The 26,242-nt window shown below is 47.1% G+C and overlaps 1 protein-coding gene across 1 annotated transcript in view; it reads left to right on the top strand.

Moving 5' to 3' along the window:
• Positions 1 to 427: 427 nt before the first annotated feature.
• Positions 428 to 26,242, top strand: part of LOC127575729 (unconventional myosin-VIIa-like) — a 67,748-nt gene continuing 41,933 nt past the window's right edge. Inside the window, exons 1-10 of the mRNA XM_052025726.1 lie at positions 428 to 503; positions 1,879 to 2,007; positions 3,340 to 3,466; positions 4,299 to 4,418; positions 6,904 to 7,077; positions 9,572 to 9,799; positions 12,771 to 12,941; positions 19,415 to 19,532; positions 21,262 to 21,388; positions 24,413 to 24,582. Of these exons, the coding sequence (XP_051881686.1) occupies positions 1,928 to 2,007; positions 3,340 to 3,466; positions 4,299 to 4,418; positions 6,904 to 7,077; positions 9,572 to 9,799; positions 12,771 to 12,941; positions 19,415 to 19,532; positions 21,262 to 21,388; positions 24,413 to 24,582 (1,315 nt within the window). The 5' untranslated portion in view covers positions 428 to 503; positions 1,879 to 1,927. The remainder of the gene's footprint in view (positions 504 to 1,878; positions 2,008 to 3,339; positions 3,467 to 4,298; positions 4,419 to 6,903; positions 7,078 to 9,571; positions 9,800 to 12,770; positions 12,942 to 19,414; positions 19,533 to 21,261; positions 21,389 to 24,412; positions 24,583 to 26,242) is intronic.

Raw genomic sequence — 26,242 nt, forward strand, 5'->3', positions numbered from 1 at the left:
TACCCACCTCTACCACTTCCTCTGGCAGCTCGTTCCACATACCCACCACCTTCTGTGTGGAAGAAGTTGCCTCTCAGGCCCCCTTTAAATGTCTCCCCTCTCACCTTAAACCTGTGCCCTTTAGTTTTAGACTCCCCTGCCCTGGGACAAAATCTCTGACCATTCGCCTTATTAATTCCCCTCATGAAATACTCAGCATCTTTGGATTAATGTTTCAGGTTGATGATCCTTCATTGTCAGATTAACAGTCCAGTTGCTGGGTTCTGTCTCAGTAACAACCACAAGGCTTACAGCAGTCTCGCCTCAGCACCTGCCCAGTGTACCAAGGGCAGGCTGGTTGTACACGTTCTCCCTGTGTGTTTGGACGTTGCTGTACCTGGTGGTCTGTGTCTCACTAATGTCTGACGCTTGTCTGGCAGAGCTTGCACGCGGATAAGAAGAACAGTGTGCGGCATAAACTGGTCTCGCTGACGCTGAAGAAGAAATCCAAGCTCACGGAAGAGGTAATTTTGTGTGCTTGGTGCATTCTTTCCCCACATCCTGATCGCGTGCTATACTGAGCGACAGCAAGCCACCTATCATTGCTCTGCTTTTCCCTCCTATATATCGGGCTTTCCCCTTTTCCTATCTTCAGTCCTGAAGAAGGGTCCTGACCCGAAACGTTGACCGCCTGCTTTTCTCCACGGATGCTGCCTGGCCTGCTGAGTTCCTCCAGCATCATCGTGTTTTTCATCTAGATTCCAGCATCTGCAGCCCTTTGTTTCTCTAAACCAGATTCTGTGTTCCAAGCAACACCCAGTGTTTAATGTTGTCTGCGGAGATCAGACATCATTAAACACTGGGTGTTGCTTGAATGTTCCAAGCATTCATGAGTCCATGCTAGCCCTCAAACACCCATTTACAGTGATCCTAAACTAATCCCCATTTTATACTTCCCATAACTGCTCCAAACAGATTCTACTGCTCACCTACACACTAGGGCCAGTTTAGAATGGCCAGTTAGCCTACTAACCCACACACCTTTGGAATGTGGGAGGAAATCAGAGCATCCAGAGGGAACCCATATTCACAAAGGAGAGCGTGCAAGTTCCACGCAGCACCCTAGCTTGGGATCAAATCCACGTCTTGCTCTGAGACCCCAGCTCTGCTAAATGTACCTCCCATGTAACTCCTTGAATCCGCTCTGGTAATCAATGAGATGATCATCTACTTCACTGAAGCTTTCCTGCCCAGTGCCCAGATCTCATCACTGACCTGGTACCACATGCTTCGAGAAAGCAGCCAACATAATCGAGGACCCCTCCCGCCCCGGTCATTCTCTCTCCTTCCCGCCCACCCCCGTTGGGAAGAAGATACAAAAGTTTGAAAGCATGTACCACCAGACTTGTTCAGCTTCTATCCCACTGTTATCAAGTTCCTGAATGGACCTCTCATACACTAAAAGATGAACTCTTGATCTCCCAATCTTCCTCATTGTGGCCCTTGCACTTTTATTAGTCTACCTGCACTGTGCTTTCTCTGTAACCGCAACACTTTATTCTGCATTCTGTTTTCCTTTTTACTACCTCAGTGTACTTGTGTATGGAATGATCAGTCTGGATGGCTCACAAATGCTTTCCACTGTATCTCGGTACAGGTGACAATAATATAGCAATTCCAATTCTACATTGATTACATCTGCAGTGGTTCAGGAAGACCTCTCTCCACCAGCTGCTTGGTCACAGATGGTACCCGTCCTAAAAAAAGAACTGGGATAATCTTCTCAATTTTGGTTTGGTAACACTCCTGTAATGTTTCACTGGGATAAAGACACGACATAAATCTATACTTTCTGTCCTGTGGTCACGGCTCCTTCATTTGCCTTTTGTCTGTGGTTAGGTGGCAAAGAGACTGGAACAATGGGGAGTACAGCCTCGGGGGGAACAGTATGCTGGAAGACCGGCCGACCTCCAACCTGGAGAAGCTTCACTTCATCATTGGAAATGGTATCCTTCGCCCTGAACTCAGGTATAGGTCATGGCCGCCTACTCACCTCTGACTTCCTTCCCGCCTTTAGTTGGCCTCGGTTGTTGAATAGGATTGAGGAAGGTCGACCACCAGCTCCACTCACACCCCATCGGTTTCTCATGCATTTGGGGTTAAAGAAGAGCTATGGCCAAAATGATTAGTGTTGGAATAATCTCCTCTCCCCTCTTCCCCACCCAACCCTGCAACCATTTGGACTGAAGAGGTGGAGCCATGTTATCGTAGGTTCAAGACCTGCTCCAGAGGCTTGAGCACAATCTGTGCTGAGGCTCTGTGTGCAGTACTGGGGAAGTGCTCTGGTGTTGAAGGTGCAAGTTTTCAGACGGCCTGTTTAAACAAGAGTCTTTGCCACCTTGGGAGGATATAACTGATCACGTATATCATTACGATTCGTTCCGTGAAATGCTCCTTAAAAAATGTCGAGAGATTATCACATTACTCCAGGTGCGACTGACCAGTTTTGTAAAACTGCAACATAACGTCCCAACTCTTGTATTTTAAACTCCAGTTTATGAAGGCAAGTATGTCACATGCTTCACACACCCTGTCGACCTAGTGTTGTCACTTTCGGAGAACTATGGAGAGAGCCCCGGGTCCACGTGGATGCAAGATGGAGGATTGGGGCAAAGGGGCAAGGATGTACATTGCAACGCCAAACATTAGCACAGTGACCACACTATTAAAGTACTTAATTGGCTGTGAAGTGTTGTGGCGATTGGAGGGGAGTCAGAATCAGGTTTAATTATCACTGACATATGTCGTGAAATTTGTTGTTTTGCGGCAGCAGCACAGTGCAAGGCATAAAGACCTAAAAATTACTGAGTTACAAAAATAAATAGTGCAAAAGAGGAATAACGAGGTAGTGTTCATGAGTTCATGGACAGTTCAGAAATCTGATGGCGGAGGGGAAGAAGCTGTTCCTGAAACGCTGAGTGTGGGTTTTCAGGCTCCTGTACCACCTCCCCAATGGTAGTAACGAGAAGAGGGCATGTCCCGGGTGGTGAGGGTCCTTAATGATGGATGCCACCTTCTTGAAGATGTTGTCGATGGCGGGGAGGGTTGTGCCCATGATGGAGCTGGCTAAGCCTACAACCCTCTGCAGCCTCTTGTGATCCTGCTGGAAAGTGTTGCCAAGGTAACGAATCAATGTGTTCTTATTGGACAGAAAGACACTAGTGGTTTATGTTCTTAATAAAAAGTAGTGCTTTTGTTCGGCTGCAAATGGTGGTCATGTTGATGCTGGTGACTGACTGGAGGGAGGGAGTTGAGGCTATGTGGGGAAGTACCTTTTATTAGTTGACCTTTCTGTGGTAGGGATGAGATTTACTGCCAGATCTGCAAGCAGCTGACCCAGAATCCATCCAAAAGCAGCCACGCCCGTGGCTGGATCCTCATGTGTCTCTGCGTTGGTTGCTTTGCTCCTTCTGAGAAGTTTGTGAAGGTACGTTTCCAGCGATTCCTTCATTAATCTTTACCTACCTAAAATCTAAATAATCAAGGCCCCTTCTGACCTCCTGTAGAGCTGTAAAAGATCTTCCCGCCGCTTTTCTTTTGATGACGCATTGGTGCCCTGGTTACCATTTATCCCTTGACCTATGATGCCGTAAATTTAAAAGAAGGGCATGCTGGAACTACTCAGCAGGTCAGGCCGCATCTGTGGGAAGAGAAGCAGAGCTAACGTTTGCAAAAAATGTGGGAGTTGCAAAACGCAGAGCAGGGAGACAAGCCCGGCAGATCAGGGTGGGCATGTCCTCCACTCCCAGAGGATGAAAAAAGGGAAGGGCTAAAGGGAATGTAAAGAAACTGAGCCAATGTCACAGATGGATGACTGATACAGACCGAGAAACCGTTACCCGAAGTTGTGGAGTTCTCCGTTGAATCCAGAAGGCTGCAACGTGCCTGGGCAGAAGATGAGGTGCTGTTCCTCCAGTCCTGAGTTGGGCCTTGCTGTGATGGTACAGGAGGTCACAGGACTGCGAGGTCAGAGTGGGATGGGGAATTAGTGGCGGGCAACGGGAAGCTCGGGGTCACCCCGAGGACTGAGCGCAGGTGCCCCGCAGTGAACACCCAATCTGCATTTTGGTTTCTCCAATGTAGAGAGGAGACCACATGGTGAACTCTCCACCCTTCCTGCCAGCCCTTTTTACTAAACCGTGGAGCAGTTTGAAAAACCCAGAATCGAATCACCTAGTGGGGCCGTCCTCTGCAACCCATCCCACCCCCATCCCAACCCATGCTTCACTGAACAGTTGACTGTGGTGTTGTTCTTCCAGTATTTGAGGAACTTCATCAATGGAGGCCCTCCTGGTTATGCTCCCTACTGTGAGGAGAGGATGAGGAGGACGTTTGCTAACGGCACTCGAACGCAGCCACCGAGCTGGCTGGAGCTGCAGGTAATTCACGCTGAATCCAAATTCTAGTGCCTTAGGACATTTTCCTGGAGGTGGGAAGGCTGCTGTTCTGTGGCAGGTTAAGCCAAGGTCCCATTTGCCCATTCACTCTGGATGAAATGGATCCAATGCTTCGGAGAGGAGCTGGAGAGCTTTGCCTGATGTCCTGGGGCTAATGTTTATTCCTCGGCCAAAGTTACAAAAAATAGATTATCTGATCTCTATTACTTTGCTGTTGGTGGGAGCTTGCTGTGCACAAATTGATTGCCACATTCCCTGTATTACCACAGCTGTAAAGTACTTGCGTTCACCAGAAGTTTTGAGAGAAGTTTTGGCAGGCACGGTAGTGTAGCGGTTAGCATATCACCATTACAGCGCCAGTGACCCGGGTTCAATTCCGGCCACTGTCTGTAAGGAGTTTGTACGTTCTCCCCATGTCTGAGTGGGTTTCCTCCGGGTGTTCCGGTTTCCTCCCACATTCCAAAGATGTACAGGTTAGGAAGTTGTGGGCATGCTACGTTGGCACCGGAAGCGTGGCGACACTTGCTTGCTGCCCCCAGAACACTCGATGCAAAAGATGCATTTCACTGTGTGTTTCGATGTACATGTGACTAATAAAGATACCTTAGATGTCATAGGAACACAAAAGCCTCTAAGATTGTAGAGAGAAGAGATTTCTTTTAAATGGGAGGGTTGCGGATCTTGGGGAAGAGGGTTCCCAGAGGATCTGCGGGTGTACATTCATTGAGTATATTCAGGGTGGAGATCAGTAGGTGGGATCGAGGGTTATGCGGGTTGACTGGGATAGTGGCTGATGTAGAGGGTCTCACTGAATGGTGGGAGCTTCGTGGTTTCTTCTCGCTACCTTGCATAATAATCGCGGCCACCTGTAATGGGCTAACCAAGGGCAGAGAGGAAGTGGAAGGGGGACAATCTGAAGAACCATCTGGGATCGGCTGGGTGGGAGGATCTGTGGACTCTTTAGAGCAAGGAAGAGAAGAGAACATCCAGCAGAAAGTACGTGGACGAGACTGGAGATAAAATCGCCTTCTATGTACAACGTAGAAACTGTCCATTCAATCCAATTAGACTGCGGTTTGTATTCGGTTTATGTGTGGTATTCCATCTCAGCTTTGCTTCCTATTCCCTTTTCTCACGACCTTGTTTATTTTCCTGTTGTAAGTGTTTAAGCAGTTTACAACATTCCTTGTGTTGGAAGCATCTTCTGACCCTGAGCAGCCTAGTTATTTTTCTGGTCACGTTCCAGCTGTAAAGGACATTGGTGAGGCTGCACCTCGAATATTGTGTGCAGTTCTGGTCGCTGTACTGTAGGAAGGATGTGATTTAAGATAGATAGGGTGCAGAAAAGATTGACAAGGATGTTGCAGCTCTGTCAAACTCTGGTCAGACCACACTTGGAGTATTGTGTTCAGGTCTGGTCGCCTCATTATAGGAAGGATGTGGAAGCTTTAGAGAGGGTGCAGAGGAGATTTACCAGGATGCTGCCTGGATTGGAGAGCATGCCTTATGAGGATAGGTTGAGCGAGCTAGGGTTTTTTCTCTTTGGAGAGAAGGAGGATGAGAGGTGGCTTGATAGAGGTGTACAAGATGGTAAGAGGCATAGATCGAGTGGACAGTCAGAGACCTTTTCCCAGGGCGACAATGGCTAACATGAGGGGACATAATTTTAAGGTAATTGGAGGAAGGTATAAGGGGGATGTCAGGGATAAGTTGGTTTACACAGAGAGTGGTGGGTGCATGGAACGCACTGCCGGCAGAGGTTGTGGGGGCAGATACATTAGGGACATTTAAGAGACTCTGAGATAGCCACATGAATGATAGAGAAATGGAGGGCTATGTGGGAGGGAAGGGTTAGATAGATATTAGAGCAGGATAAAATGTTGGCACAGCATTTTGGGCCAAAGGACCTGTACTGTGTTGTAATGTTCTATGTTCTGTGACGTTGCCGGGACTGGAGGGCTTGAGTTATAAGGTGAGACCGGATAGGCTGGGACTGTTTTTCCTGGAGCGAAGGAAGCTGTGACCGGAGAGGTTTAGAAAAATTGTAAGGGGCATTGATAAGGTGAATGGTCACAGTCTTTTTCCTGGGGTAGGGCAATCTAAAACTAGAGGGTGCAGATTTAAGGTGAGAGGGGGAAAGTTTTTAAAGGGGATCTGAGGGGCAAATTTTTCAGAGGATAGTGGGTGAAGGGGACAAGCTGCCTGAGGAAGTGATAGAGGTGGGTACAATTGCGTTTAAAAGATGTTTAGACAGGTTCATGGATAGGAAAGGTTTAGAGGGATTTGGGCCAAATGCAGGCAAATGGGACTAGCTTAGTAGGCACCTCGGTCAGCACAGATGAGTTGGGCCCAAGGGCCTGCTTCGGTACTGTATCACTCTGTGGTGTCTTTTGTCTCGTTGAGCTGATTGTTCCTCTTTCCCTGTCCCACTGCCCCCCCCCCCATTAATTCCCAACAACCACAACAGGCCACCAAGTCCAAGAAACCGATCATGTTGCCCATCACCTTCATGGACGGAACAACCAAGACCCTCCTGACCGACTCCGCGACGACAGCCAAAGAGCTGTGCAATGCTCTGGCAGACAAGATAGGCCTGAAGGATCGCTTTGGATTTTCTCTGTACATCGCGTTGTTTGACAAGGTGAGTAGGAGAAAAGTTACCCTGATTTTTTTAAATTTTATTCCACTTTTGGTTGCTGGTCAGTTAAGTGACTGTTTGTCCCCTTCCCACAATCGAAGAAAGGGGTCAGACTATTCCAGCAGTTCAGATGGCGGCTGTGTATCATTAGTTCTAGGCCCAGAAACCAGAACATCGCTGTAAATATTGCACACAACCCTTTCTGTATCCCCTATCAATGTAACCCTCCTGTTTTATCAAGCATTGCCATAAACACACCAATGCTACCCCCTTGCCTTGACTACCCCCTTGCCTTGACTACCCCCTGAGCTGGGGTCATTGAATCATACAGCACAGAACTGGGCCATTCGTTGCTACTCTTCCATGCAGACCATGATGCCCATTTGACTGCATTTGGCCTGTATCCCTCTGGTTCTTTCCTATCCAAGTACCTGTCCAAATGCCTATTACATGTTGTAATTGTATCTGCCTGCAGGTAAGTCTTTCATCGCACCTGTGCATACATGTCCTTGTGCGTATGACAATAAGCTCAACTTTTGGACCTGCCTCTTCCAGCAGCTCGTTCTAGATAACCACCACCCTCTGTGCAAAAACTTGCCCCTGAGATGTTTCAAACTTCTCCCCTCTCACCTTAAACCTCTACAGTCTAGTTTCAGACTCCCCCAAACCTAGGGAAAAAGACTATCTATGCCCCTCATAATTTTTATAAACCTCTCCAGGGTCACCTCCGTTCCAGTAAGAATAATCTCTCCTTGTAAAGTCCTCCATTTCAGGCAATATCCTGACGAGTCTCTTCTGCATGCTCTCTAATGCTACCACATCCTTGTTGTGTAGTGTGGTGACCAGAGCTGTACACAGTACTCCAAGTGCGGCCTGACCAATGTTTCGTACGACTACAATGTGACATCCCAACTCTTGTACTCAATGCCTCTGCCCACGAAGGAAAGCAAACCAAATGCCTCCTTCACTACCCTATCCACCCATGTCACCATTTACAGCAAGCTATGAACTTGCACCCTAAGGTGCTCCCGATGCTAACCATTCTCCAGGTAAGTTTTCCTGGTCAGGTTGGATTTCTGAGTGACTGTACTAAGCATTTTAGTACTGGTCTTCCTTAGAATAAAGGTAGAAGGGATTAGTTTAATTAGGTGTTGTTAGCTTAATTAGTTTGGCACCACATTGTGGGCAGAAGGACATTTTCCTGTGCTGTACTGTTCCATCCTCTACTAAAGATCTCCCTGATCACTCTCTCAAATTTGGCCACCTAGACATGCCGATTACTCTATCACTGGCCTGTTGGTGGCCGTGCCTTCAGTTGCATGGGTCCCAAGCTCTGCAAATCCCAGTTCCTCCTCCTCCTCCTTAAAGAGTGTCGTGTTAAAGCATTTGGCCTCTGATAACCCAAGAGGTTTTGCCACATACAAGGGCAGCTTTTTGGAACAGGAGAATCTGGTGGAATGCCATTTTATCTTTTATTATTCCAGAGACCGAAGCCTAGATGGTGACCACCTGATACGTTATTGTGTTTTGATTTACAACATAGAACACTACAGCACAGTACAGGCCCTTCGGCCCACAATGTTGTGTCAACATTTTATCCTGCTCTAAGATCTATCTAACCCTTCCCTCCCATGTAGCCCCCTATTTTTCCATCTTTCATGTGGCTATCTAAGAGTCTTTTGAATGTATCTGCTCCCACAACCTCTGCTGGCAGTGCGTTCCACGCACCCACCACTCTCTGTGTAAGAAAAAAAAACAACTTGCCCCTGACATCCTCCTTATACCTTCCTCCAATCACCTTAAAATTATGCCCCCTCATGTTAGCCATTGTCGCCAGGGAAAAAGTCTCTGACTGTCCACTCGATCTATGCCTCTTATCATCTTGTACACCTCTATCAAGTCACCTCTCATCCTCCTTCTCTCCAAAGAGAAAAGCCCTAGCTCGCTCAACCTATCCTCATAAGACATGCTCTCTAATCCAGGCAACATCCTGGTAAATCTCCTCTGCACCCTCTCTAAAGCTTCCACATCCTTCCTATAATGAGATGACCAGACCTGAACACAACCAGAGTTCTATAGAGCTGCAACATCACCTTGTGGCTCTTGAACTCAATACCCTGACTAATGAAGGCCAACGCTCCATACGCCTTCTTAACAACCCTATCAACCTGCATGGTAACCTTGAGGGATCTATGGACGTGGACCCCAAGATCCCTCTGTTCTTCCACACTGCTAAGAGTCCTGCCATTAACCTTGTATTCTGCCTTCAAATTCGATCTCCCGAAGTGCATCACTTCACACTTATCCGGGTTGATCTCCATCTGCCACTTCTGAGCCCAGCTCTGCATCCTATCAATACCCTGTTGTAATCTGCAGCAACCTTCTACACTATCCACAACACCACCAACCTTTGTGTTATCAGCTAACTTACCCACCCACCCTTCCACAAAGGCTCACAAAGCTCGGCGCGTTGAGTAACCTGTTCTCCATTCCCCAGGTCTCTTCGCTCGGCAGCGGGAATGACTACGTGATGGACGCTGTGTCCCAGTGTGAGCAGTATGCAAAGGAGCAGGGGGCACAGGAGAGGAACGCACCCTGGCGCCTCTTCTTCCGCAAGGAGATCTTTACGCCCTGGCATAACCCCACTGAGGACTTGGTGGCAACGAACCTCATCTATCAGCAGACTGTGAGGGGCGTCAAGTTCGGGGAATACAGGTGTGACAAGGTGAGGCTACCCAGGGTGAATACACACACCCTGAATTTCTCAGTTCAGTGTCGTGGACCTGTCTACTTTGTCATGGTCATGCAGGACAAGCAGGCCCTTCGGCCCATTGAGTTTGTGCCAACCCTCAAGCATCATCTACACCAATCCTATTTTGTTCTCCCCACATTCCTTTCTATGGTAGTATAGCAGTTAGCGTAACACTATTACAGCGCCAGCGACCCAGGTTCAATTCCCGTCGCTGTCTGTAAGGAGTTTGTACGTTCTCCCCGTGTCTGCATGGGTTTCCTCCTAGTGCTCCGGTTTCCTCCCACGTTCCAAAGACGTACAGGTTAGGAAGTTGTGGGCATGCTATGTTGGCGCTAGAAACATGGCGACACTTGTGGGCTGCCCCCAGCACGTTTTCAGTAACGCAGAAAGATGTTTCGATGTACATGTAACTAATAAATTAATATCTATATCTGTCCACCAAGAAAGCGCACCAACACTTCTATTTTCTCAGAAGGCTAAGGAAATTCAACATGTCCCCATTGACCCTCACCAATTTTTACAGATGCACCATAGAAAGCATCCTATCTGGATGCATCACGGCTTGGTATGCCAACTGCTCTGCTTAAGACCGCAAGAAACTGCAGAGAGTTGTGTACACAGCCCAGTCCATCATGCAAGCCAGCCTCCCCTCCATCGACTCAGTCTACACTTGCCACTTCCTCAGCAGCAGCCAGCATAACCAAGGACCCCTCCCACCCCTGGTCATCCCCTCTTCACCCCCACTTCCATCGGGCAGAAGATACAAAAGCTTTAGAGCACTTACCACCAGGCCCAAGAACAGCTTCTCTCCTGCTCTTATCAGATTCTTGAACAGACCTCTTGTAAGATAAAGATGAACTCTTGATCTCTCAATCTACCTCGTCGTGGCCCTTTGTCTACCTGCACTGCACTTTCTCTGTAACTGTAACAATATATTCTGCATTCTGTTTTTTTTTCCTTTTGTACTACCTCGATGTAATTGTGTATGGAATGATCTGTCTGGATGGTACTCAAAAGCTTTTCACTGTATCCCGGTACATGTGACAATAATAAACCAGAACCAAACTTTCCCTCAGAATCTACCATGGACACCTACACACCAGGGGTAATTTACAGTGGTCAATTAACCTACTGTTCCACACATCTCTGGGATGTGGGAGGAAACTGGAGCATCCAGGGGAAACCCATGCAGTCACAGAGAATGTGTAAACTACACACAGAGGCAGCACCAGAGGTCAGGATCGAACCTAGGCTACTGAAGCTGTGAGACAGCGGCTCTACCAGCTGTGATACTACATTACCTTCGTGTGAGGGTGAAATCTATTTGAGTTTAATACTGTAAATACGGATGGAAGCATCCCAAGCCTGCTCTGTCCAAGCGAAGAGGCTGTTAGACACATAAATATGCAGGGATATGGATCATGTGCAGGCAGAAGAGATGTCAGTCCTCTGCCTCCTCCACTGCCGGGAGAAATCCAAACGTAAAATAGAGGAACAATACCTCATTTTCCATCTTGGGACCTTGCAGCCTAATGGCATGAACATCAAATTCTCCCACTTGAAGTAAACCAACCCCCCACCCCTCCACCTTGCCTCTGTTATTCGCTTTCCAAGCCTATCTCTTCTCTCCTTTTCCCTTTTCCTTTCCTCCCCTTCCCCCACCCCCATGCCGCCCGCCCCCTGGTGAATCTACTCTCCCCTCCTCCCCCGCACCTGCCTATCACTATCTCTTACCTGCATCTACCTATCACCACCTTGTGCCCACCCCGCCTCCTCTGCTTTTCCCTCCTATATATTGGGCTTCCCCTTTTCCTATCTTCAGTCCTGAAGCAGGGTCCTGACCCGAAACGTTGACCGCCTGCTTTTCTCCACGGATGCTGCCTGGCCTGCTGAGTTCCTCCAGCATCATCGTGTTTTCTTTTCATCTAGATTCCAGCATCTGCAGTCCTTTGTTGCTCCAGATTTGGCTTAATTCGGCATTGTGTTTGGTGTAGACATTGTGTTTGGTGTAGACATTCTGGGTGAAGGGTGTGTTCTTGTGCTGTACTGTTCTATGTACACGTGTTTGCACTGGTTCTGATGAAGGGACTTCAACCTGAAACATTAATCCTGTTTCTCTTTCCGCAGCTATTACCCGATCTGCTGAGTATTTCAGCAATTTATTTTAGTTTGGATTTTCAGCATCTACAACTTTGTGTTTTTAGATCCTTGCTGATCATTCTTCAGATCCATGGATTTTCCTCAAACAACCAAACGTTAGTTGATAATGTTTCTGACCGAGACCCTGCATCAGGACCCTCGGGGGAACAAGGCAAGGTGGAAGTGTGGGAGCTGGTCGGTGACGGGTGGAACCAGATGAGGGGAATGTGGGTAGATGGAGCTGGGGGGAGGAATGGATAAGGTGAACCAAGAGAGAGAGGATGTGGTGGGAGTGGGAAAGGAACAGGGGAGTGCGTTGCCTGAAATCGGAAAATTGAAAATTTTGGGTAGCCCCCACCCTGTGTTTCTTTCCCACTTCCACCAGATTCTCTCAAAGTCTCTGATTTGACATGTAAAATTTCTCTTGATTAATCTCCAGGCACGGTAGTGTAGCGGTTAGCGTAACGCTATTACAGCACCAGCGACCCGGGTTCAATTCCCGCTGCTGTCTGTAAGGAGTTTGTACGTTCTCCACGTGTCTGCGTGGGTTTCCTCCGGGTGCTCTGGTTTCCTCCCACATTCCAAAGACGTACGGGCTAGGAAGTTGCGGGCGTGCTATGTTGGCGCCAGAAGAGTGGCGACACTTGCGGGCTGCTCCCCAGAACACTCTACGCAAAAGATGCATTTCACTGTGTGTTTTGATGTATATGTGACTGATAAAGAAATCTTACCTTATTCTTCACTTTTTAACCCCATTTCCCCCCTGCCACCCACTGTCCACCGCTCTCCCACTCCTTCCCACCAGGAGGAAGACCTTGCTGAACTTGCCTCCCAGCAATACTACGTGGACTATGGCTCTGAGATCATTCTGGAGCGGCTGATGAGCTTGATTCCGTCCTACATTCCCGACCGGGAAGTCACCTCTTCCAAAACTATTGAGAAGTGGGCACAGTACATCATTGCGGCTCACAAGAAGGTAGGTTCACAGGTTCTACTCGTTGCCTGTTCCATTGCTGTTTGGTCAGACACTTCCATTTCTCCATCACTCGTCTTGTGCCCTGATCCTAATTCACCCCAAGTTCCATTTATCCGGTACTTGGTGCCCACTAATTTAGACAGAGACACAAGAGACTGCAGACGCTGGAATCTGGAGCAACAAACAATCTGCTGGAGGAACTCAGCGGGTCGAGGACTGAGGGTTTTGACCTGAAACATTGACGATTCCTTTCCTCCCATAGATGCTGCCTGACCTGAGTTCCTCCAGCACTTTGTTTATTGCTCCAGATTCCAGTGTCTGCAGAATTTCTTGCGTCTCTGTCTTTGTTCATTAATACTTTTGGAGGTGGGAAATGTTTGACAGCCAGGAATTCTTGGGCCAGTTAATGGAGCATCTGTTCTCTTTGCAATTGGATTGGTCAGGCAGTGCTCTGCGATTGGACATGATGGGTGACCGACCAATAAGCGAGTTGGTGACACATCATGTGATGAATGCTGCAGGGCTACACCTAATTAACATAAAACAAAAGATTGATTAAAAGTTGAGATAAGACGTGATATAAAGAGAGGTCTTTAGTGCAACTAACTGAAAGGCATTGCACGGAAAAACGTGGTCTACAAGGGGATTATCTTCACCCGCGCCATCTACGTGCTGTCACCCTATGATCCCCAGTCAATCATTCCATGGCGTATTGCTGCCCGCTATTGACTAATACAGCACTGCACCAGTCAATCCAGTCTATGCTTGGGCAGGCCATGTTGACTTGGGTGATATTTGTAGCCATTCAGAAGGAAGCCATACTTTCTGCCCCCAAACCATGGCTTTCTTTATCTCTGTGTAGACCTTCTATTTTAGAACAGAGAGACCTAGGGGTAGAAGTACATAGTTCCCTGAAAGTGGTGACGTGGGTAGACAGTGGGGAAGAAGGCATCTGGCATAGAGTATAGGAGTTGGGACATCATGTTGCAACTGTACAAGGCGTTGGTGAGACCACACTCGGAGTACTGTGTGCAGTTCTGGTCGCCCAGCTATAGCAAGGATGTCATTAAGCTGGAAAGGGTGGGTGGGTGGGGGGGGCACACGTGGGGGAAAGATTCACGAGGACTGGAGGGCTTGTTTAAGGATAGGCTGGGACTGTTTTTACTGGAGCACAGGAGCCTGAGGGGTGACCTTGTAGAGCTACATAAAACCATAAAGGGCATAGATGAGGTAGATGGTCACAGGATAAAGGACGTAGGTTTAAGGTGAAGGGGGAAAGATTTAAAAGGGATTTGAGGGCCATGGTTTTCACACAGGATGGTGGGTATATGGAATGAGCTGCCAGAGGAAATGGGTACAATTACAACATTTAAAAGCTATTTGGACTGATTCATGGATGGGAAAGCTTTTGAGGGATATGGGTCAAACACAGGCAAATGGGACTAGCTTGAACAGACATCTTGGTCGGCATGGATGAGTTGGGCCGAAGGGCCTGTTTCCATGCTGTATCACTCTGGTTGAATCACTCTGCACATTGAACTCAATCTGTTTGCTTTCCAATAGTTGGGGCCAATGTAGTTCTCCCCATGTAACTCTTTTACCCAATAACAGATACCTTGAAGATTTCACAAGGTTAAATGTGCTGAGTAAGTGAATGGTGCTGTTTGAGCCTGTGTCCCAGTTCTCCTCTGCACGGATCCAGTTTATAGGAAGAGAGCAGAATTGGGAGCTATATCCACAATGACAGATTGAACAAACATGGGCTCTTTGTCCTTTTTATTTTAAACAAAGTTTGAGAAGCAACCAGCAGAAGTTTTTGAATACCTCCATCGGTCTGAGAGGGCAGGAAGAGACACTTATTGGTGTAGGGGGTCAGGGGAAGGGAACCACAACTTGGGGACGTAAAAATGGTCACTAATAAATTCCGTGGAAACTGAGCTTTGTTTGCCAGACCTTGTTAAGAATGTGGAATGTGCTCCCACAGGGAGCGTTTGAGACAAGTAACGGATGCATTTACAGAGAAACTGGACATGTAAATTCAGGAAGAAGAACAGATCTTGAATATGACAAGAGATCAGTTGGGGTTTGAGGAGAATTGTGTGGAAAATGTACAGCAGCGCAGACCATATGGGCCGAATGGTCTGTTTCTGTGTTGCATGTTCTGAGATGTCTCAGCTGTAAGGTCCAAGTGTTTCTATTCTTTCTATACATCTGGATTCTCTATAGACTTGATGGGCTGAATTGCCTCAACCTGCATTAGGAAATGTAATGTAACAGTCTGATACTTGGCTTCGATCATCTTTCCATCAATTGCAGGACAGGAGTTGGTATTTTTCTAGCTGTAAGAATTTATTGAATTGTACAGGTATCTTAACAGGAAGGTTTAAAACTCTTACAGGACACACAAATCAGAACAGAGAACAGTACAGCACAGGAACAGGCCCTTCAGTCCACGATGTCTGTGCTGAACACAATTCCAAATTAAATTAAATCTCTTCTGCCTGCACGTGACCCGTATCCCTCCATTCCCTGCATATTCATGTGCCTCTCTAAAAGCCTCAACACCACTTTTGTGTCTGCTTCTACCACCACCCCTGGCAGCCAGTTCCAGGCACCTACCACTTGCTGTGTATATATTTAAATGAAACTTGCCCTGCACATCTCCTATAAACTTCCCCCTCTCTCCTTAAATGCATGTCCTCTGGTATTTGATATTTCTACCCTTATTCATTGCTCCTAACATTGGAAGTAATGGGTGGGAAGTTCAAAGGAGATATCAGAGGAAGGTTTTTTACCCAGAGAGTGGTTGGGGCGTGGAATGCGCTGCTTGGGGCAGTGGTGGAGGCAGGTACATTGGTCAAATTCAAGAGATTACTAGATAAGCATATGGAGGAATTTAAAATAGAGGGATATGTGGGAGGAAGGGGTTGGGTAGTCTTAGGCAAGGTTTAAAGTTTGGCACAACATTGTGGGCCGAAGGGCCTGTATTGTGCTGTACTGTTCTATGTTCTAATTCTAGGCCACAGGGCTGCATGTTCCTGGGCACTTGGGCAGTGATCTCTCTCTTCCATTGTCGTTCGTTCCCTTGTTATTTGCTATCACTCTTGCACTGTCAGTGTCTTGAAGAGATGCAGCTTGGAAATGGGCCCCTTCAGCTCACCAGAGTCTGAACTTGGCTTCGAGCAGCCAATTCTACAATAGTCCTACCCTGTCCCCTTTTATTCTCTCTTCATTCCCAGCTACTCCTCCCAAATCTATCACCTACTCTACACACTTGAGGCAATTAACCTACCAACCCACACACCTTGTTGGAGGAACAAGTCTTATGAGGATAGGTCGAGTGAGCTAGGGCTTTCCTCTTTGGAGAGAAGGAGGATTAGAGATGTACAAAATGATGAGGCATAGATCGAGTGAACGGTCAGAGACTTATTCCCAGGGTGAAAATGTTTAACATGGGCATGATTTTAAGGTGATTGGAGGAAGGTATGAGGGGGATGTCAGAGGTAGGTTTTTCACACACACAGTGGTGGGTGCGTGGAACACACTGCTGGCAGAGGTTGCGAGGACAGATACATTAGGGACATTTAAGAGACTCTTAGATAAACACATGAATGATGGAGAAATGGGAGGGAAGGTGCAGATAGATATTAGAGCAGGATAAAATGTCGGTGCAACATTGTGGGCCAAAGGGCCTGTACTGTGCTGTAATGTTCTATGAAACCCATGCAGTCACAGGGAGAATGTGCAAACCCCACACAGACAGCATCAGGGGTCAGGATTGAACTTGGGTCACTGGAGCCTTGAGGCAACAGTTATACTAGCTGCGCCACTGTGATGCCCTTCAAAGTAAGGAAACATTTTGTGCCTAGTGATGTAAGCTAGACTTGGGTGGGATGACCAGAGACACCAGAGCTTTGCCATCATGTATCACTGTAAAGATTTCAAAGTGTCAGCAAAACAGAAGAGCTGGTATTTGACTTCAGGAAGGGGGGCAGTGCATGTGCTCCTGTCTACACCAATGGTGCTGTGAGATTGAGAAGGTCGAGAGCTTTAAGTTCCAAGGAGTGAACATTGCCAATAGCCTGTCCTGGTCCAACCACTTGGACGCCACGGCCAAGAAAGCTCACCAGCACCTCTACTTCCTCGGGAGGCTAAAGAAATTTGGCATGTCACCATCAGCCCTTTCTAATTTTTATGGATGCACCATAGAAAGCATCCTATCAGGAATTATCACTGGTTGGTATGGCAACTGCTCTGCCTGTAACCCCAAGAAACTGCAGAGTTGTGGACATAGCTCAACACATCACGGAAACCAGCCTCCCCTCCATGAAGTCTGTCTATACTTCTCGCTGCCTCGGTAAAGCAGCCAGCATAGTCAAAGACCCCACCCACCCTGGACATTCTCTCTTCTCCCCGTTCCCATCAGGTAGAAGATACAAAAGCCTGAAAGCACGTACCACCAGGCTCGAGGACAGCTTCTATCCCACTGTTACAAAACTGTTGAACTGTCCTCTAGTACAATAAGATTGACTCCTGACCTCACAATCTGCCTCGTTATGACCTTGCACCTACCTGCACTGCACTTTCTCTGTAGCTGTAACACTTTATTCTGTATTGCTTTACCTCAATGCACTGTTGTAATGAATTGATCTGTATGAACGGTAGGCAAGACCAGCTTTTCACTGTACCTCTGTACATGACAATATATTCCAATTCCAGTCTCCCGTACCCCAAGCATTGAGGTTTGAGTTACAGCTTGTGATTGGTGTTCCAACTGTAATATTTACAGGGTGCGCACATACTGCACATGTACCCAAAATATTCAGATTCAAGTGTGTGTCTCGGCTAAGCCTCTTGTCTGAGAGTCACAAGTTCAAATCCCAATCAAGAGACTGGAGGTAAAACTGGAGGCTGGTGGCCCACATTTGCATTGAGGGAGTGCCGCAGTGTTTCGGAAGGGCTCAATTGTCATCTTGGTCAGACAGTTCACCAACTACCCATTGTTACGAAGACAAATGGGGGATTCATCCCAGTGTCCTGGGCAACGTTTATCTCTTTCTTTCAACATTAAAAAGCAAGTGCTCTGTTCATTACCTCGGTGCTTTTTGTAGGAGTTTACTGTGGCTGTAAGGCAATTAGTGTCTAGTATTGCAACTTTGATTTGGAAGCACTGACTTGCGTTTTTTTGCCAATTAGGTTCTCTCTCAAAATGTTCTCCATCGATTTAAGGATGCGTGAGTGGATGCCGTGTATATAAATGGAAAGATGGTTTCTTAGCAATAGGCAGTTATGAAGAGATTTCCAATTTGATTAATACTTGGAATGTTCTGGCCTTGGGCAGGTTCAGGTGAAATCCATCGGCAGAGCACTGACTGGAGTCCAGCCGAGCAGGGCAAACAACGGAGAAGTGGCCATTTGTATACCAATTCTGATTCTATTCAAAATGGAATGAGCTTTGAACTTTAAGGAAAATTCTTGGAATGTTACAAAGTACAAGTTGTACCCGGGTGACAAACTGGTTCCGTTTTTACGCAAGTTCGTCAGTTGATTTTTTGTGTCTTTAAGTCGGAAAATATTGGTATTGGTTTATTATTGTCACTTGTACCGAGGTACAGTGAAAAACTCGTTTTGCTTACCGATCAATTCATGACACAGTGCAGTTACATCGCGTTATTGAGTGCATTGAGGTAATACGGTAAAAACAATAACAGTAGAGTAAAGTGTCACATCTACAGAGGAAGTGCAGCACAGGTAGACAATAAGGTGCAAGGTCACAACAAAGTAGATTGTGAGGTCAAGAGTCCATCTCATCGTATAAGGGAACCGTTCAATAGTCTTATCACAGTGGCGTAGAAGCTGTCCTTGAGCCTGGTGTTACGTGCCCTCAGGCTCCTATGTCTTCTGCCTGATGGGAGAGAAGAGAAGAGAAAATGACACAAAAATCACTCTATAGTAATGAATGGAATCAAAAACACATTTCTGATGATAAAGAGCAATTACTAAAAGTGGAGAGAGAGGGGAAACTAGTTCTGCTGTAGGAACAAACATATATGTACTTTTGAATTTAATTTGTATTACAGGAGCTTGCTCATATGTAGGGGTGTCTGTGTCGGATGTTCGTAAGCCAGGGACAGCTGTACTTTACAGTCAAATTTAACTCTTTATAAGCAGACCCAACAGATCATGTCTACACAGCAAGATCATGAAAAGCCAAATGAGTTCATTTGTTTACATTAGCTGGTGCACAAATTAGCTTTTTCCTGTATTCTAGCAGTGACCAGTGGCTGCACAGTTCTCTCGGATACCCTGGAAGGGGCAGGGTAGGTACTTTGGAAGTGCAATCTTTCAAAGAATCCAGAGGGCATCTGGGAACATGACACTTGTGTAATGAAGCTGCTTTGTGAAGTGTGTGTGTGCGCTTTGCTTGTGCTCCATATACACGGTCCATTAAATCCTGCCTTTTGCCTCTTTAGGGGGTGTATACTCAGAAGAGAATCGACCCTCAGAAGGTGAAGGAGGAGGTTGTGGACTTTGCCCGATTCAAATGGCCCTTGTTGTTTTCACGTTTCTATGAGGCCTTCAAGTTCTCAGGTTTGTTTTGTTACAGCTTGTCCATCAATTAAAAAGTGTGTGAGTTATCGCTGTGGGTGAGTAAAAGACCAGATGATCCATTGCCTGCCCCACACTCTGTGTGGGACCCCTTGAATAGGCCTTTGTTGGTAATCTCGGGAAATGTTTAAACAAAATTGAACTACTGGTTGAAAAAGGGGAGCAAACTCCTGAAAATCTTAGGATCACAGGAGGCAGTCATTTGTCCTTCTGGTTCTATACATTTAATGTACAAGATCTTCCCTAGATGGGATTATAGCTCCCTGTTCAGACATGATGTCTATCACATGTCCCAGCACAACTGGAGTTCCAACAGCCCACTGCTCTCCACTCAAAAACGCCACCTCAAGGATGTGTCATGATCATAGTTTTTGCGAGGAGACGCTCTTCAATATCTCAATCTTCTTCACCTCAAAGAAGGCCGTGCATCCTCAAAAGGGTGTGGTGCTGGTGGAGTGGTTGAACTTCCAGGTGGGTAACCCTGGGGATGAGGAATGGATGGGTCTGGTGAACCCTCTGTGTGGCTATGGGGGAACGTCTGTGGAGGCGCTGACCTCTATGTAGGGGGAAATGAGCAGACTTGCTGCCTTGGGGTGAAACTCTGGGGGGAGGTCAATGCGAAGTGGCTCCTACTCCTTGTTAGCATTGCATCGTTGAGCATTCATTTTGAGAGGACTAGAATAAATAGCAAGGATGTACGGCTGAGGCTTTGTAAGGTGTTGGTCAGATTTCATTTGGAATATTGTGAGTGATTTTTGGGCCCCGTATCTAAGGAAGGATGTGCTGGTCCTGGAGAGGGTCCAGAGGAGGTTCACAAGAACGATCCCGGGAATGAAAGGATTAAGGTATGAGGAGAGTTTGATGGCTCTGGGTCTGTACTCGATGGGGTTCAGAAGGATGGGGGGATCTCATTGAAACCTACTGGATACTGAAAGGCCTGGACAGAGTGGACGTGGAGAGGACGTTTCCATCAGTGGGAGAGTCTAGGATCCAAGGGCACAGCCTCAGAATAAAGGGACGTCCCTTTAGAACTGAGATGAGGAGGAATTTCTTCAGCCAGAGGGCGGTGAATCTGTGGAATTTGTTGCCACAGAGCACTGTGGAGGCCAAGTCATTGGGTGTATTTAAGGCAGAGATTGATAGGTTCTTGATTGGTAAGGGCGTTAAGGGTTACAGGGAGAATGGGGCTGAGAAAAAAAATCAACCACGATTGAATGGCGGAGCAGACTCAGATGGGCTGAATGGCCTAATTCTACTCCTTTAGCTGATGGTTTTATGGTTAGTATGTCAGTGCAGAGCCCTGTGTGAGGTCATGTACTCCAACCTCTGAGCCCTAGCTGGTCTTGAACCCCCACATTTAGCAGAGTGAGCACCAAAGTCTGGTGCTTGCTCACCTCTTCACAATCGGATCGCCCGATGGGTCGGCCTATGGATCAGCTCCGTTCGATCCAGACACGTCCTCACCCACTCCTCCCATGGGAACAGGTTGCAGAAGAGATTGGCCGCACTTCTAGGACCCACATGTGCCCTCTTGGAGATGTGGGCACAGAAGAGGGATGGGGAGACAGACTGACCGACACTCACGTCACTCACACCTTTGTCCACGTCAGTCTGTGGTTTCTTGCCACAGGAAGGTGTGAATGACGGGAGCTCTGAGACCTGGCCCAGGAATTCCACTTAATTACTGCTTTCAACTTCTCTCTCGCTTCAGGTCCAAGCCTGCCAAAGAACGACGTAATTGTTGCTGTCAACTGGACCGGCGTTTACTTTGTCGATGAACAGGAGCAAGTCCTTCTGGAACTTTCCTTCCCTGAAATCACTGCTGTTACCAGCAGCAGGTCAGCAAGAGACTGGGAGTGAACTATGTTTTGGGGGCTTCATTGTCATTTTCCCAGTGGATTTTCCAACCACTTGGTGGAAAGCTGGGATGGGACATTGGGAAGGACTCCAGGCTCACAGATCATGGGGTCTTGGATCAAAGAGATGAAACTGGAGTTAACTTATCACTAAATGAACAACACTTAAATTCTGGGTGCATCATGGAGTCCTACAGCTCAAATGGGCCCTTCAGCCCATCATGTCCATGCCCATTTTGCGCATCTATACTAATCCCATCTGGCTGCACTAGGACCGTATTCTTCTATGCCTTGCCTGTTTAAGTGTCTGTCTAATCATTTCTTAAACTGATTGGCACACGCCTTTTATTAGTTGAGGCAACGAGTTCGAGTCGAAGTTGTGCTGCAGTTTTATAAAACTCTGCTTAGGCCGCACCTGGAGTGTTGCATTCAGTTCTGGTCGCCCCATTGAGGGAAAGATGGGGAGGCTTTGGAGAGGGTGCAGAAGAGGTTTACCAAGAGGCTGCCTGGATTAGAGGCCATCTGCTATCAGGAGAGGTTGGGCAAACTAGGACTGTTTTCTCTGAAGCAGTAGAGGCTGAGGAGAGACCTGATAGAGGTTTATAAAATTGAGAGGCATAGATAGGGTAGACGGTCAGGGTCTTTTTCCCACGGTAGAAACATCAAGTATGAGAGGACACGCACTTAAGGTGAGGAGAAAGGTTCAAAGGAGATGTATTAGTTTATTATTGTCACTTGTACTGAGGTACAGTGGAAAAACTTGTCTTGCATACCGTTCGTACAGATGTGCAGGGCAACAGTGGTGGGTGTCTGGAATGCACTGCCAAGCATGGTGCTAGAGGTAGATATGATGGAGCCATTTAAGAGGCTCATGAATGTGCAGAGAATGGAGGCATATGGACATTGTGTAGGTAGAAGGGATTAGTTTAGTTAAGCATTTAATTAGTTCGGCCCAACATCGTAGCCCAAAGGGCCTTTTCCTGTGCTGTATTGTTCTATCTATCATTAATACAGTAAAAGATGACCCATTATGCCTGTAGTAGCCCCTCGATACAGCCATGGTTGGTGGTCCCGCTCCCCACTCTTTCCCTTCTGACTGCAAACCTTCTCGCTTCGAGTAAGATGATATATCTTTATTAGTCACATATACATCGTAGTGTTCTGGGGCAGCCCGCAAGTGTTGCCACGCTTCCGGCGCCAACATAGCGTGCCCACAACTTCCTAACCCATAAGTTTTTGGAACATGGTAAGAAACTGGAGCACCCGGAGGAAACCCACGCAGACACGGGGAGAACGTACTAACTCCTTACAGACAGCGGCGGGAATTGAACCCGGGTCGCTGGCGCTGTAATAGGGTTATGCTAACTGCATTTGCAATTAATCCACTTGCATCACCCTCTTGGACACTGTTCTAAATCACAGCCTACACCCTGTTGGGGTAAAATGCAAGGTGATTTACTTTTTTTGAGCATAAAGTTTACAGTGCAGAAACAACCCAATCTTCCATGGATGTGGTGATTTCTTTATTGAAACCACATTCTCAGTGAATATATTTCAGTTCTTTGATTTTTATTAGTGACTGTTGTACCTTTTCTAAGTAGTTCTAGTCTTGCTCACAATCGGAAATCCCGTCACTCTGTACCCCACTGAAACTTCTCATCATCTTAAAGAACCTTGGAAGGTTATCTCTTATTTTTTTTCCCCCTCTGAAGAGGTCCCACCTATTAAATCCCTTCTGCTGTAACTAACTCTCTTAATTCTACTGTCATTCTAGTAATTGGTGCAAAGAAAATTAACGAGACTCGTGTACTAGAGGACATGGGTACAAGGTGAGAGGGGGGAAAGTTTAAAGGAGCTGAGTATTAGAGACCTGGCTGCATAAGGAGGGATTTGAACATTAGGATGAGAATCTCAAAATCAAGGTGGTGTTGATGTAGGTCAGTGGTTGCAGGGGATGGGCAACTTGATATGAGTCAGTTGGAACCAAAATCTTGAGAGTACAGCTTTGCCTTCAGCTCATTGGTTGATCAACCCTTCTTTGCCAGTTTTCAAGGAATGTTCTACTCTCTCTCCCCAAACTCCAAGTATAGTCCGACCTAATCCAAGGAATCGTTCCACGTTACTATTTGTGTTGAGGGAGCACGGGATGGAGACGTGTGGTATTAACGAGCGAATGTCCCAGAGGGCAAGCCTAACTCTACCCTGGGTTGGTCTTTGGAAGTGTCACTCGGGTACTCCTGAGGAAATGGGGCAGAATTCAATGGACCCAATCTCCTACCCACACTGGAAGTTCACCCAAGGTGTTGGTTTAAAGCAGAATCAGTTTTGCCCTTGCTGTTTGCCAGTTGTGTCGACTCCATCAGTAATTGTTATTTAGAAGTTGATTTGTGTTGCAATTATACAGGACATTGGTGAGGCTGCACCTGGAGTACTGTGTATGGTTTTGGTTGCCCTGTTATAGGAAAGACATCATTTAAACTGGAAAGAGCGCAGAGAAGATTTACAAGGATGCTTCCAGGATTCGAAGGACTGAGTTATAGGGAGAGGTTGGACAGGCTTGGACTTTATTCCTTGACGTTGAGGACTGACCTATGAGGGGCATGGAAAGGGTGAATGCACGCAGTCTTCTTCCCAGGGTTGGGGAATGAAAAACTAGAGGGCATAGGTTTAAGGTGAGAGGGGAAAGATTTGAAAGGGACCAGAGGGACAACAAATTTATGCAGAGGGACGTGCGTATATGGAACGAGCTGCCACAGGACATGGTTGAAGTAGGTACAATTAACAACATTTGAAAGACGTTTGGATAAGTACATAGATAGGAGGGGTTTAGGGGGATATGGGCCAAACGTGGGCAAATGGGACAGACTTGGTGGGTACTTTGGTTGGCATGGATGAGTTGGGCCAAAGAGCCTGTTTCCATGCTGTATTACTCCAACTAAGCACCAAGAGGTTCCCAGTACCTTGGAAGTGTTGACACTGCTAAGAAATCTCCTTTTTGCATTACAGGGGTGGCAAAATGCAAGGGCAGAGCTTCACTCTGGCGACCATCAAAGGCGATGAATACACCTTCACCTCCAACAACGCCGAAGACATCCGTGACCTGGTGGTGACGTTTCTTGAGGGGCTGAGGATGAGGTCAAAGTTCGTTGTGGCGCTGCAGGACAACCCGAGCCCTGGTGGGTGTGACCCGACGAGCTGGCTGGACTTGTAGTTGGAGGGTCCCAGGGTTTCTGACTGCCTGGCCTGTGGTAACTAACCTGAGCCAGACATGGGCACGCCATTCACACGCTTCATTGGAAATTCTCCTTTCGTTCCTATCTGCGCTCCAACTCCACGCCCCTGTAGAAGTGATGGTTCCATAACAGGGACAGGGTTCCCCTTGTCCCCGCCTATCACCGCACGAGCCTCCTCAGAATCTCTTGTGTCTCCAGAAATGATAGTTTGCCTCTTCTCAATCCAGTAACTCACTCCCACTAAATTGTTCACCCAAGTGACCTTCTAACTATGAGGGTAGTGGACCAATTGGCTCAAGGTTGTAAGTCAAGTTTATTGTCATCTGCACAAGTATGTGTATGCACAGGTGCAATGAAAAACTTACTTGCAGCAGCATCACAGACACACAGCATCAGATAAGCGGCATTGTTTTACAGATAAGTTTTACTTGTAAAACATAAATTAAACATAAAGTATACATAATTTTTACAAGAATTAAAATTAGAACAAACAAAAACAGTCCATTTTAGTGCAAAGTGGTCATAGTGTTGCTAAACTGTAATGATTAGGGTTGTGCCGGTTGGTTCAAGAACCGAATGGTTGAAGGGAAGTTGCTGTTCTTGAACCTGGTGGTGTGGGACTTCAGGCTTCTGTACCTCCTGCCCGATGGTATCTCCAGAAACCAGTCACCAAAAGGTGTGGTGGTGATTTTGAGCCCTTGCTCCATCTCCTTGGGGGAACCGGGGCTCAGATACAAACCAGGGCTCATTCAGCCTGTCAAGACAGCTTTACCTCTCACTTTGGGGTCATGCCTGCAGACTGAACAGAACTTCTGGTCATCTGTCACCTGGGCTTTCTGACCCTTCTCCATCTGACTTCCATCCTCTGCCTCGAATGTTGTCCCAACACAAATAACAGACCCACATCTTTTCGACAGACCTCGATAAGATATTTATTAGTCGCATGTACATTGAAACACACAGTGAAATGCATCTTTTTGCGTTAGTGAGAATGTGCTGGGGGCAGCCCGCAAGTGTCGCCACTCTTCTGGCACCAACATAGCATGCCCACAGCTCCTAACCTGTACGTCTTTTTGGAATGTGGGAGAAAACCGGAGCACCCGGAGGAAACCCACACAGACACGGAGAGAACGTACAAACTCCTTACAGACAGTGGTGGGAATTGAACCCGCGTCACTGGCGCTGTAATAGTTTTATGCTAACCGCTACACTACCGTGCCACCCCCAACCTATTGCAGCCTTCTGGTTTCTGTCTTAAACAGTATTACGTTGCTTCAATTGGTTCCTTCTCCTCGAGACCACTGCCCAGCCAGCACCACTTCTGTTCTTTCATCTAATACCCCCACCTTCCAGCACCTGGTCTGTAGTTGAACAGGTCACAGCCCTTCAAGTACACAGACTGTTTCACTGTGACCGACAGACCAGTGAACCTAACATCAGTGGGTGGGTAAGTTAATGGAGGAGATTCTGAGAGACGGGACCTACATGGATTTGGAAAGGCAAGGGCGACTAGGAATAATCGGCGTGACTTTGTGTGTAGGAAATGGTGTCTCGTGAATTTGGATGAGTTTTTGTTTTGAAGAGGTGACCCAACAAGATAAAC

This window comes from Pristis pectinata, chromosome 11 (assembly GCF_009764475.1).
Source record: "Pristis pectinata isolate sPriPec2 chromosome 11, sPriPec2.1.pri, whole genome shotgun sequence".
Taxonomy (NCBI): Eukaryota; Metazoa; Chordata; class Chondrichthyes; order Rhinopristiformes; family Pristidae; genus Pristis; species Pristis pectinata.